This window comes from Oncorhynchus mykiss, chromosome 30 (assembly GCF_057628025.1).
Source record: "Oncorhynchus mykiss isolate SJ-2025 chromosome 30, ASM5762802v1, whole genome shotgun sequence".
Taxonomy (NCBI): Eukaryota; Metazoa; Chordata; class Actinopteri; order Salmoniformes; family Salmonidae; genus Oncorhynchus; species Oncorhynchus mykiss.
In genome coordinates this window covers 7456964-7470437 of record NC_143051.1, presented here as the reverse complement: position 1 = coordinate 7470437, position 13474 = coordinate 7456964, and the positions used below count along the sequence as shown (strand labels likewise).

At 41.9% G+C, this 13474-nt stretch overlaps 1 protein-coding gene across 1 annotated transcript in view; it reads right to left on the bottom strand.

Annotated features, from left to right (window-relative positions):
• Positions 1-9627, bottom strand: part of LOC110487858 (importin subunit alpha-7) — a 38067-nt gene extending 28440 nt beyond the window's left edge. The window contains exon 1 of the mRNA XM_090227453.1: positions 9460-9627. Coding sequence (XP_090083579.1) covers positions 9460-9463 — 4 coding nt within the window. The 5' untranslated portion in view covers positions 9464-9627. The remainder of the gene's footprint in view (positions 1-9459) is intronic.
• Positions 9628-13474: the final 3847 nt, after the last annotated feature.

Below are 13474 nucleotides of genomic sequence, written 5' to 3'. Positions count from 1 at the left end.
AATGACTTCCATACGTCCTCAGTGTAGACAGCGTGTAGCCCACATTGTGCCGTCTCCTCGGCAAGCTCGGGGTCATTGTGCCGTCTCCTCGGCAAGCTCGGGGTCATTGTGCCGTCTCCTCGGCAAGCTCGGGGTCATTGTGCCGTCTCCTCGGCAAGCTCGGGGTCATTGTGCCGTCTCCTCGGCAAGCTCGGGGTCATTGTGCCGTCTCCTCGGCAAGCTCGGGGTCATTGTGCCGTCTCCTCGGCAAGCTCGGGGTCATTGTGCCGTCTCCTCGGCAAGCTCGGGGTCATTGTGCCGTCTCCTCGGCAAGCTCGGGGTCATTGTGCCGTCTCCTCGGCAAGCTCGGGGTCATTGTGCCGTCTCCTCGGCAAGCTCGGGGTCATTGTGCCGTCTCCTCGGCAAGCTCGGGGTCATTGTGCGGTCTCCTCGGCAAGCTCGGGGTCATTGTGCTAATCAAAAATGTATACTAAACAAAAAATAAACAATTTCAATGATTTTACTGAGTTAAAGTTCATATGAGGAAAAATCAGTCAATGGAAATAAATTCACTAGACCTTAATCTACGGATATCACAACTGGGAATACAGACATGCATCTGTTGGTCACAGACACCTTTAAAAAGAAGTAGGGGTGTGGATCAGAAAACCAGTCGGTATCTGGTGTGATCAGAACACCAGTCGGTATCTAGTGTGACCACCATTTGTCTCATGCAGCCCAACACATCTCCTTCTCATAGAGTTGTTCAGACTGTTGATTTTGGCCTGTGGAATGTTGTCCCCACTCATCTTCAATGGCTGTGAAGTTGTTGGATATTACCGGGAACTGGAAAACACTGTCACACACGTCAATCCAGAGCATCCCAAACATGCTCAACGGGTGGCAAGTATGGAGGCCATGGAAGTTGTGGAACATTCAGCTTCCAGGAATGTGTACAGATCCTTGCAACATGGGGTCGTGCATCATCATGAGATGATGGCGGCGGATGAATGGCACGACAATGGGCCTCGATCTCTGTACATTAAAACTGCCATTGATTAAACACACTTGTTTTTGTTGTCCGTAGCTTATGCCTGCCCATACCGCCACCATAGGGCACTCTGTTCACAACATTGGCATCAGCAAACCGCTTGTCTACACAACGCCATACGTGGTCCACGATTGTGAGGCCGGGTTGGACGTACTGCCAAATTCTAAGGTGGCTTAAGGTAGAGAAATTGAAATCGTATTAAAAATCGGCCAACAGCTCTGGTGGACATTCCTGCAGTCAGAATGCCAATTGCACGCTCCCTTAAAACTAGAGACACCTGTGGCATTGTGTAGTGTGACAGAACTGCACATTTTAGAGTGGCCTTTTATTGTCCCCAGCACAAGGTGCACCTGTGTAATGATCATGCTGTCTAACCACATAGCATTTGAGCAAGGCTGCTATCAATCCATGGTTTTTGATTCGTTTTGAAAGATTATTATCCTTATCACATCTATGCATTATTTTTATTTTTTATGAATCCAGTGACCGAGTCGGTGTATTAATTGACTATCTCCAGAGGCAACCACGAACATACTGCAGTCAGAGGAAAGGTGAGCAACTGCTGCACCATCGAGAGCGTCCTGACCGATTGCATCACTGCCTCGTACGGGAATTGCTCCCCCCACAACCGCAAAGCCCTCCAAGCAGGTGGGGAAGACGGCCCAGTACATCACCGGGGCCGTATTCACACTCATCCAGGGCATCTACTTGAAACGGTACCTGAGAAAGTCCTGCAGCATCGTCAAGGACCCCACACATTAGAGCAGGAAATTGCCAGGGAACATACGATACTAAAGGTGCCAATATGATTTGTATGGCGATTCTCACAATTCGAAACGTATTGTGATTCAATACTGTGATTGATATTGCAATTTGATGTTCCAAACATATTTCTCATCATATGTCTGCTACAGAGGGACAAGAGAGAGCCACGAGAAAAACCAGCTTTGATCAGTCATGGAAATAAAAGTACTGAAACCCCCACCCCACATAGCCTGGTTCCTCTCTAGGTTTCTTCCTAGGTTTTGGCCTTTCTAGGGAGTTTTTTCCTAGCCACCGTGCTTCTACACCTGCATTGCTTGCTGTTTGGGGTTTTAGGCTGGGTTTCTGTACAGCACTTTGAGATATCAGCTGATGTACGAAGGGCTATATAAATAAATTTGATTTGATTTGAAAACAAATTGGCTCCATAAAATACTGGAGTTTGTGCAGGTACAGCCAACTAGCTCAGAAAAGTTGTGATATTGTAAAAAAATATTGTGTCCATCCCCAAATCACTAGCACACACCCCAGCCATGAGCTGTTCACTCCCTTGCAGTCAGCCCGACGGTATCACCCGACGGTATCAGAGCACGAGGTCTGTTACCAACAGCCTCAGACACAGTTTCTATCTACCAGCCATCAGACTGTTGAACACTTGAACTGACCACTTGCATTGACTCTCTGAAATAAACCTGTCGCAACTTAGCACACACCCACAGACAAAACAGTAGATACATCCACACCCACACAGACAAAACAGTAGATACATCCACACCCACACAGACAAAACAGTAGATACATCCACACCCACACAGACAAAACAGTAGATACATCCACACCCACACAGACAAAACAGTAGACACATCCACACCCACACAGACAAAACAGTAGATACATCCACACCCACACAGACAAAACAGTAGACACATCCACACCCACACAGACAAAACAGTAGATACATCCACACCCACACAGACAAAACAGTAGACACATCCACACCCACACAGACAAAACAGTAGATACATCCACACCCACACAGACAAAACAGTAGATACATCCACACCCACACAGACAAAACAGTAGATACATCCACACCCACACAGACAAAACAGTAGATACATCCACACCCACACAGACAAAACAGTAGATACATACACACCCACACAGACAAAACAGTAGACACATACACACCCACACAGACAAAACAGTAGATACATCCACACCCACACAGACAAAACAGTAGATACATCCACACCCACACAGACAAAACAGTAGATACATCCACACCCACACAGACAAAACAGTAGATACATCCACACCCACACAGACAAAACAGTAGATACATCCACACCCACACAGACAAAACAGTAGATACATCCACACCCACACAGACAAAACAGTAGATACATCCACACCCACACAGACAAAACAGTAGACACATCCACACCCACACAGACAAAACAGTAGATACATCCACACCCACACAGACAAAACAGTAGATACATCCACACCCACACAGACAAAACAGTAGATACATCCACACCCACACAGACAAAACAGTAGATACATCCACACCCACACAGACAAAACAGTAGATACATCCACACCCACACAGACAAAACAGTAGATACATCCACACCCACACAGACAAAACAGTAGATACATCCACACCCACACAGACAAAACAGTAGATACACCCACACAGACAAAACAGTAGATACATCCACACCCACACAGACAAAACAGTAGACACATCCACACCCACACAGACAAAACAGTAGATACATCCACACAGACAAAACAGTAGATACATCCACACCCACACAGACAAAACAGTAGATACAGTGGGGAGAACCAGTATTTGATAACCTGCAAAATCGGCAGTGTTTCCTACTTACAAAGCATGTAGAGGTCTGTAATTTATCATAGGTACACTTCAACTGTGAGAGACGGAATCTAAAACAAAAATCCAGAAAATCACATTGTATGATTTTTAAGTAATTAATTTGCATTTTATTGCAAGACATAAGTATTTGATACATCAGAAAAGCAGAACTTAATATTTGGTACAGAAACCTTTGTTTGCAATTACAGAGATCATACGTTTCCTGTAGTTCTTGACCAGGTTTGCACACACTGCAGCAGGGATTTTGGCCCACTCCTCCATACAGACCTTCTCCAGATCCTTCAGGTTTCGGGGCTGTCGCTGGGCAATACGGTCTTTCAGCTCCCTCCAAAGATTTTCAGTCTGGAGACTGGCTAGGCCACTCAAGGACCTTGAGATGCTTCTTACTTCTTCTTGCTTCTCACTCCTTAGTTGCCCTGGCTGTGCGTTTCGGGTCGTTGTCATGCTGGAAGACCCAGCCACGACCCATCTTCAATGCTCTTACTGAGGGAAGGAGGCTGTTGGCCAAAATCTCACGATACATGGCCCCATCCATCCTCCCCTCAATACGGTGCAGTCGTCCTGTCCCCTTTGCAGAAAAGCATCCCCAAAGAATGATGTTTCCACCTCCATGCTTCACGGTTGGGATGGTGTTCTTGGGGTTGTACTCATCCTTCTTCTTCCTCCAAACACTGCAAGTGGAGTTTAGACCAAAGTCTATTTTTGTCTCATCAGACCACATGACCTTCTCCCATTCCTCCTCTGGATCATCCCGATGGTCATTGCAAACTTCAGACGAGCCTGGACATGCGCTGGCTTGAGCAGGGGGGCCTTGTGTGCGCTGCAGGATTTTATTCCATGACGATGTAGTGTGTTACTAATGGTTTTCTTTGAGACTGTGGTCCCAGCTCTCTTCAGGTCATTGACCAGGTCCTGCCGTGTAGTTCTGGGCTGATCCCTTACTTTCCTCATGATCATTGATGCCCCACGAGGTGAGACCTTGCATGGAGCCCCAGACAGAGGGTGATTGACCGTCATCTTGAACTTCTTCCATTTTCTAATAATTGCGCCAACAGTTGTTGCCTTCTCACCAAGCTGCTTGCCTATTGTCCTGTAGCCCATCCCAGCCTTGTGCAGGTCTACAATTTTATCCCTGATGTCCTTACACAGCTCCCTGGTCTTGGCCATTTTGGAGAGGTTGGAGCCTGTTTGATTGAGTGTGTGGACAGGTGTCTTTTATACAGGTAACGAGTGGAGAACAGGAGGGCTTCTTAAAGAAAAACTAACAGGTCTGTGAGAGCCGGAATTCTTACTGGTTGGTAGGTGATCAAATACTTATGTCATGCAATAAAATGCAAATTCATTACTTAAAAATCATACGTGACTTTCTGGATTTTTGTTTTAGATTCCGTCTTTCACAGTTGAAGTGTACCTATGATAAAAAAATTACAGACCTCTACATGCTTTGTAAGTAGGAAAGCCTGCAAAATCGGCAGTGCATCAAATACTTGTTCTCCCCACTGTATATCCACACCCACAGACAAAACAGTACATATATCCACACCCACATCACAACTGATGCTACCAGACTCTTGTTTATTATTGCTAATATTGCACAATTTAAAACACTTGCCCCCCCAAATCCCCTCTCCTTGATATATTACACTATAAATTGTGCCTTCCTGTATTATAGTTATGCTTAAAAAAAATATATAGATATATTCTATTCTACTAGGACATTTACTTTGTTCTTATTCAGATATTTTATCATTTAGTGTTGTTGCATTGTCAAGACAGAACCAGCAAGTAATGCATTTCATTGGACGGTGAATACAATGTACTAGAGGTCGACCGATTAATCGGAATGGCCGATTAATTAGGGCCGATTTCAAGTTTTCATAACAATCGGAAATCAGTATTTTTGGGCACTGATTGTTTGTTTTTATACACCTTTATTTAACGAGGCAAGTCAGTTCAGAACACATTCTTATTTACTAACGGCCTAGGAATGGTGGGTTAACTGCCTTGTTCAGGGGCAGAACGACAGATTTTTACCTTGTCAGCTCGGGGGATTCAATCTTGCAACCTTACGGTTAACTAGTCCAACGCTCTAACCACCTGATTACATTGCACTCCACGAGGAGACTGCCTGTTAAGTGAATGCAGTAAGAAGCCAAGGTAAGTTGCTAGCTAGCATTAAACTTATCTTATAAAAAACAATCAATCAATCATAATCACTAGTTAACTACACATGGTTGATGATATTACTAGTTTATCTATAGTCAATGAACTAATCACTGATCATAATCTTGATGTGATTGGCCTGACTGAAACATGGCTTAAGGTGTCCTCGGATGGGGCCACAGTGTCTCCTGACCCCTCCTGTCTCAGCCTCCAGTATTTATGCTGCAGTAGTTTGTGTGTCGGGGGGCTAGGGTCAGTTTGTTATATCTGGAGTACTTCTCCTGTCCTATTCGGTGTCCTGTGTGAATTAAAGTGTGCTCTCTCTAATTCTCTCTCTCTTTCTTTCTCTCTCTCGGAGGACCTGAGCCCTAGGACCATGCCTCAGGACTACCTGACATGATGACTCCTTGCTGTCCCCAGTCCACCTGGCCGTGCTGCTGCTCCAGTTTCAACTGTTCTGCCTTATTATTATTGGACCATGCTGGTCATTTATGAACATTTGAACATCTTGGCCATGTTCGGTTATAATCTCCACCCGGCACAGCCAGAAGAGGACTGGCCACTCCACATAGCCTGGTTCCTCTCTAGGTTTCTTCCTAGGTTTTGGCCTTTCTAGGGAGTTTTTCCTAGCCACCGTGCTTCTACACCTGCATTGCTTGCTGTTTGGGGTTTTAGGCTGGGTTTCTGTACAGCACTTTGAGATATCAGCTGATGTACGAAGGGCTATATAAATAAATTTGATTTGATCTAGTGTGTCTTGCGTTGCAAATAATCGATGCGGTGCGCATTCGCGAAAAAGGACTGTCGTTGCTCCAACGTGTACCTAACCATAAACAGCAATGCCTTTCTTAAATTTTACATAATTATGACATAACATTGAAGGTTGGAATTTTAGACTGATGGATGCCACCCGTTAGATAAAATAAGGAACGGTTCCGTATTTCACTGAAAGAATAAACGTTTTGTTTTCGAGATGATAGTTTCTGGATTCGACCATATTAATGACCAAAGGCTCGTATTTCTGTGTGTTATTACGTTATAATTCAATCTATGATTTGATAGAGCAGTCTGACTGAGCGGTGGTAGGCAGCAGCAGGCTCGTAAGCATTCACTCAAACAGCACTTTTGTGCGTTTGCCAGCAGCTGTTTATGACTTCAAGCCTATCAACTCCCGAGATTAGGCTGGTGTAACCGATGTGAAATGGCTAGTTAGTTAGCGGGGTGAGTGCTAATAGCGTTTCAAACGTCACTCGCTCTGAGATTTGGAGTAGTTGTTCCCCTTGCTCCGCAAGGGCCGTGGCTTTTGTGGAGCGATGGGTAACGATGCTTCGAGGCTGGCTGTTGTCGTTGTGTTCCTGGTTCGAGCCCAGGTAGGGGCGAGGAGAGGGACGGAAGCTATACTGTTACACTGGCAATACTATAGTGCATATAAGAACATCCAATAGTCAAAGGTATATGAAATACAAATGGTATAGAGAGAAATAGTCCTATAATTCCTATAATAACCAGCTTTCATATGTTCTGAGCAAGGAACTTAAACGTTAGCTTTTTTTACATGGCACATATTGCACTTTTACTTTCTTCTCCAACACTTTGCTTTTGCATTATTTAAACCAAATTGAACATGTTTCATTATTTATTTGAGGCTAAATTGATTTGATTGATGCATTATATTAAGTTAAAATAAAAGTGTTCATTCAGTATTGTTTTAATTATCATTAATACAGATAAATTAATTAATTCACATTTTTTTTAAATGACCGATTACTCTGCTTTTTTGGTCCCCCAATAATCGGTACCGGCATTGAAAAATCATAAATCGGTCGACCTCTACCATGTACATATGATTAATACAACTTGAACTCTTGAAACACACACAGCACAGAGGGCGATTGGCATGTTGATGTTGCTCAGTGCGTACAAACTAGTTTGACCAGAGGAGAAGTGAGCCACTCAACACAAGGGCAACTGTCTGATAACGACATGATAGCTCATGCATGATGAATCTAACTACTTTTAAAAGTGCAGAGAGAGTGAGAAAGGAGGAGCAAGTGAAGGACAGTTAGATATGTGGAGAAAACTACTAGTCAGTGGTCAGAGGGAAACACTAGTTACTAGTCAGTGGTCAGAGGGAAACACTACTTACTAGTCAGTGGTCAGAGGGAAACACTACTTACTAGTCAGTGGTCAGAGGGAAACACTACTTACTAGTCAGTGGTCAGAGGGAAACACTACTTACTAGTCAGTGGTCAGAGGGAAACACTACTTACTAGTCAGTGGTCAGAGGGAAACACTACTTACTAGTCAGTGGTCAGAGGGAAACACTACTTACTAGTCAGTGGTCAGAGGGAAACACTACTTACTAGTCAGTGGTCAGAGGGAAACACTACTTACTAGTCAGTGGTCAGAGGGAAACACTACTTACTAGTCAGTGGTCAGAGGGAAACACTACTAGTCAGTGGTCAGAGGGAAACACTACTAGTCAGTGGTCAGAGGGAAACACTACTAGTCAGTGGTCAGAGGGAAACACTACTAGTCAGTGGTCAGAGGGAAACACTACTGGTCAGTGGTCAGAGGGAAAGGTGGAGAGAAGCAGCAAGTGAGAAGGGGGTCAGATATGTTGAGGACAAAAAGAGAACCTGAAAAAAGTGATGATACTCATTTGGCTAGGTGATAATGTTCGTTCTCTCTACTGGACACACACACACTTCCAGCGTTTTCTATCAGTGCCCCTCTCTCCTCTCAAACTAAAAGTAAACAACTGACACCTCCCTGCCTAAATAGTTGAGACATCTCTATTACACTATCAATAGAAATTCAGCCATTTTCCACGTGTCTTGAGTTTGACATGTGGCTAACATCGAGTTCAAAATAAAACATACTGGAAATAACTTCTGGCTAGCTAGCGGTCTTGAGCAGCAGTCACCACTTGGGTCACAGTCTTGTGACACAAATGTGACAATGCATTAAATTCAATGGAGTATGATAGCTAGCGAGCAAGCTAAGTTAGTTCAGTTATGAACCTTATGTGGTAGCAACGTTTGAGTATATGTAGCTAGCTAGATAACTATCGTGACGTTAACTAGTTGGCTAACGTTAGCTTGTCAACAAACAAAAACATAACGTAGGTGTGGCCCACCCTTGTTAACTCAGTCAATATAAACGTACCAGTGGTATGGCTGGTTGCTAACTTCAGTACCTAGTTAAATTGACAGTTAACTAGCTAACCACCTGCGTACTAGTTCGCTTCCATGCTAACGTTACCTTCTAACACAGAGCAAAACGCGTATTACTAGCTAACAGACGATGCATGTAACGTTAGCTGTTGAAATGGCTAAATTAGCTTATAACGCTGCTTTGTTGAAGGAAACGTCGTCTAGAACAACATTTTACCAGGAAAGGTGGCCAATTTGTAGACGAGCACCCATAGTCATTACGATATTATAAACAATCTTTTTGGTTTGCTAGCTACGTCGACTAGGGAGTTCACTTAGCTAACTTAGCTAGCAGGGATTTGACAAGAATGGATCCAAACGCTCGTTATTCTCTCGCCCCGTGTGTGAAGCACACGGTCTAGAAACACAAGATTGTAACTTACCCATTTTTTATTTTTTATCTCAAATGACAGATACTTCGTGTGTTGTTTAGAAATAAAGAGTAAATCCTCTTTCTCTCTTGGCTTTCCAGAATCTGCTCTTCACAGACGATATGTCGTCATGAGAAATACGGAGGGCGAGAGATGACAAATTGAATCCCGCTGTTTCCCACGGACGCTAGGGGGCGCGAATACGAAACCTCTGTTCATTTAAATAATTATAATAATAATAATACATTATTACGCAATACATTTCGTCACAAATTCAAATAATGGAATATATTTACGATATTTGATAAAGTTTAAAGTATTAAGGTTACGTGCACAGGTACATACTTAAAAAAAAAATGAAAAATCGACTAAATCTTATTCAACATCCAAGCAATTATTGAAAAGATGTCACTGGCTGTCGAGACAAATTCACAGCCTACACCGAGTGTACAAAACATTAGGAACACCGGCTCTTTCCATGACATACACTGACCAGGTGAATGCAGATGAAAGCTATCATGCCTTAATGATGTCCCTAAATGCACTTCAATCAATGTAGATGATCAAATCAAATGTTATTAGTCACATGTGCCGAATAAAACAGGACCTTACAGTGAAATGCTTTCTTGCGAGCTCCTAACCAACAATGCAGTTTAATATATATATATATATGTATTTTTTAAATATGAATAAGAATTAGAAATAACAGTCATAAGTCATTAAAGAGCAGCAGTAAAATAACAGTAGCGAGACTATATACAGGGGGGTACCGGTACACAGTCAATGTGTGGGGGCACCGGTTAGTTGAGGTAATATGTACATGTAGGTAGCGTTATTAAGTGACTACGCATAGATGATAACAACAGAGAGTAACAAAGATGTAAAGAGGGGGGAGGAGCAATGCAAATAGTCTGGGTAGCCATTTGATTAGCTGTTCAGGAGTCTTATGGCTTCGGGGTAGAAGCTGTTTAGAAGCCTCTTGGACCTAGACTTGGCGCTCCGGTACTGCTTGGTGACTGGAGTCTTTGACAATTTGTAGGGCCTTCCTCTGACACTGCCTTGTATAGAGGTCCTGGATGGCAGGAAGCTTGGCCCCAGTGATACACTGGGCCGTACGCACTACCCTCTGTAGTGCCTTGTGGTCGGAGGCAGAGCAGTTGCCGTACCAGGCAGTGATGCAACCAGTTAGGATGCTCTCGATGGTGTAGCTGTAGAACATTTTCTTTTCAGTCTCCTGAGGGGGAATAGGTTTTGTCGTGCCCTCTTCACAACATTTTTGGAGCGCTTGGACCATGTCAGTTTGTTGGTGATGTGGAACTTGAAGCTCTCAACCTGGTCAACAACAGCTCTGTCGATGAGAACGGGGGCATGCTCCATCCTCTTTTTCCTGTAGTCCACAATCATCTCCTTTGTCTTGAAGGGAGCAGACAGGTTAAAGAAGGATTTTTTTCTAAGCCTTGAGACAATTGAGAAGGATTGTTTATAAGTGCCTCTCAGAGGGTGAATGAGCATGCCAGGCACACCAGTTTGAGTGTGTCAAGAACTCCAATGTTGCTGTTTTTTTTTCTTTCGCTCAACAGTTTCCCCATGTGTATCAAGAATGGTCCACCACCCAAAGGTTATCCAGCCAACTTGACACAACTGTGGGAAGCATCAGAGTCAACATGGGCCAGTATCCTTGGGGAACGCATTTGACACATAATAGAATCCATGCCTGACGAATTGAAGCTGTTCTGAGGGCAAAAGGTGGTGCAACTCAACATTAGGAAGGTAATACTGGTAATAAGGTAATAAGGTAATACTGGTAATAAGGTCATAAGGTAATAAGGTAATACTGTTAATAAGGTAATAAGGTAATACTGGTAATAAGGTAATACTGGTAATAAGGTAATAAGGTAATACTGGTAATAAGGTAATACTGGTAATAAGGTAATAAGATAATACTGGTAATAAGGTAATACTGGTAATAAGGTAATACTGGTAATAAGGTAATAAGGTAATACTGGTGATAAGGTAATAAGGTAATACTGGTAATACTGGTAATACTGGTAATACTGGTAATAAGGTAATACTGGTAATACGGTAATACTGGTAATAAGGTAATAAGGTAATAAGGAAATAAGGTAATACTGGTAATACGGTACTACTGGTAATAAGGTAATAGGGTAATAAGGTAATACTGGTAATACGGTAATACTGGTAATAAGGTAATAGGGTAATAAGGTAATAAGGTAATACTGGTAATACGGTAATACTGGTAATAAGGTAATAAGGTAATAGGGTAATAAGGTAATACTGGTAATAAGGTAATGGGGTAATAAGGTAATACTGGTAATACTAATAATAAGGTAATAAGGTAATACTGGTAATAAGGTAAAAAGGTAATACTGGTAATAAGGTAATACTGGTAATAAGGTAATGAGGTAATACTGGTAATAAGGTCATACTGGTAATAAGGTAATAAGGTAATACTGGTAATAAGGTAATAAGGTAATACTGGTAATAAGGTAATACTGGTAATAAGGTAATAAGGTAATACTGGTAATAAGGTAATACTGGTAATACTGGTAATAAGGTAATACTGGTAATAAGGTAATACTGGTAATAAGGTAATAAGGTAATACTGATAATAAGGTAATAAGGTAATACTGGTAATAAGGTAATACTGATAATAAGGTAATAAGGTAATAAGGTAATACTGGTAATAAGGTAATAAGGTAATACTGGTAATACTGGTAATAAGGTAAAACTGGTAATAAGGTAATACTGGTAATAAGGTAATACTGGTAATAAGGTAAGAAGGTAAGAAGGTAATAAGGTAATACTGGTAATAAGGTAATAAGGTAATACTGGTAATACTGGTAATAAGGTAAAACTGGTAATAAGGTAATACTGGTAATAAGGTAATAAGGTAATACTGGTAATAAGGTAATACTGGTAATGAGGTAATACGGTAATACTGGCAATAAGGTAATAAGGTAATAAGGTAATACTGGTAATAAGGTAAAACTGGTAATAAGGTAATACTGGTAATAAAAAATATGACCTTCCGATATTCCTACTGTAAAATAAACTACCACCAGGTCCTTGGTGTGAAATACAAGCGGGCGTAACTGACATTTTCTGGAGAACCCATGTAAAAAATCTCCCCACTACCTGGCAGCAGCTCCATATCACATTTAGATTTGTCTGTGAACATGTGTATGTGTCTGTCTCAATATCACATATAGGTTGAATGTAAAGATGGTTCTGTCTTCCTAATTGGATGTAAATCCTCAGATTCTCCTCTCACTGTACACACACACACACACACTAACACACACACACACACACAGAGAGAGAGAGAGAGAGAGACTAGTGGAGAAAGAACGCTGTCAGACTGACAGAAAGAGGAAGGAAAGAGAGTTTAAAGTCTGTGGGGAGTTTTTTGTCTGTGACTGGGTCTTATCTCCGTATACCTCCCTCAACAGCCCCTGTTAGACCAGTGAAACAGACAGAATAGAGAGGAGGAAGAAGAAGAGAGAATAGAGAAGAAGAAGAAGAAGAAGAAGAAGAGAGAATAGAGAAGAAGAAGAAGAAGAAGAAGAAGAAGAAGAAGAAGAAGAGAGAATAAAGAAAAAGAAGAAGAAGAAGAAGAAGTGAGAATAAAGAAGAAGAAGAAGAAGAATAGAGAAGAAGAAGAAGAGAGAATAGAGAAGAAGAAGAAGAAGAAGAAGAGAGAGAGAATATAGAAGAAGAAGGAGAAGAGAGAATAAAGAAGAAGAAGAAGAAGAAGAAGAAGAGAGAATAAAGAAAAAGAAGAAGAAGAAGAAGAAGTGAGAATAAAGAAGAAGAAGAAGAATAGAGAAGAAGAAGAAGAGAGAATAGAGAAGAAGAAGAAGAAGAAGAGAGAGAGAATATAGAAGAAGAAGGAGAAGAGAGAATAAAGAAGAAGAAGAAGAAGAAGAAGAGAGAATAGAGAATAAAGAAGAAGAAGAAGAAGAAGAAGAAGAGAGAATAGAGAAGAAGAAGAAATGGATGAAATTAT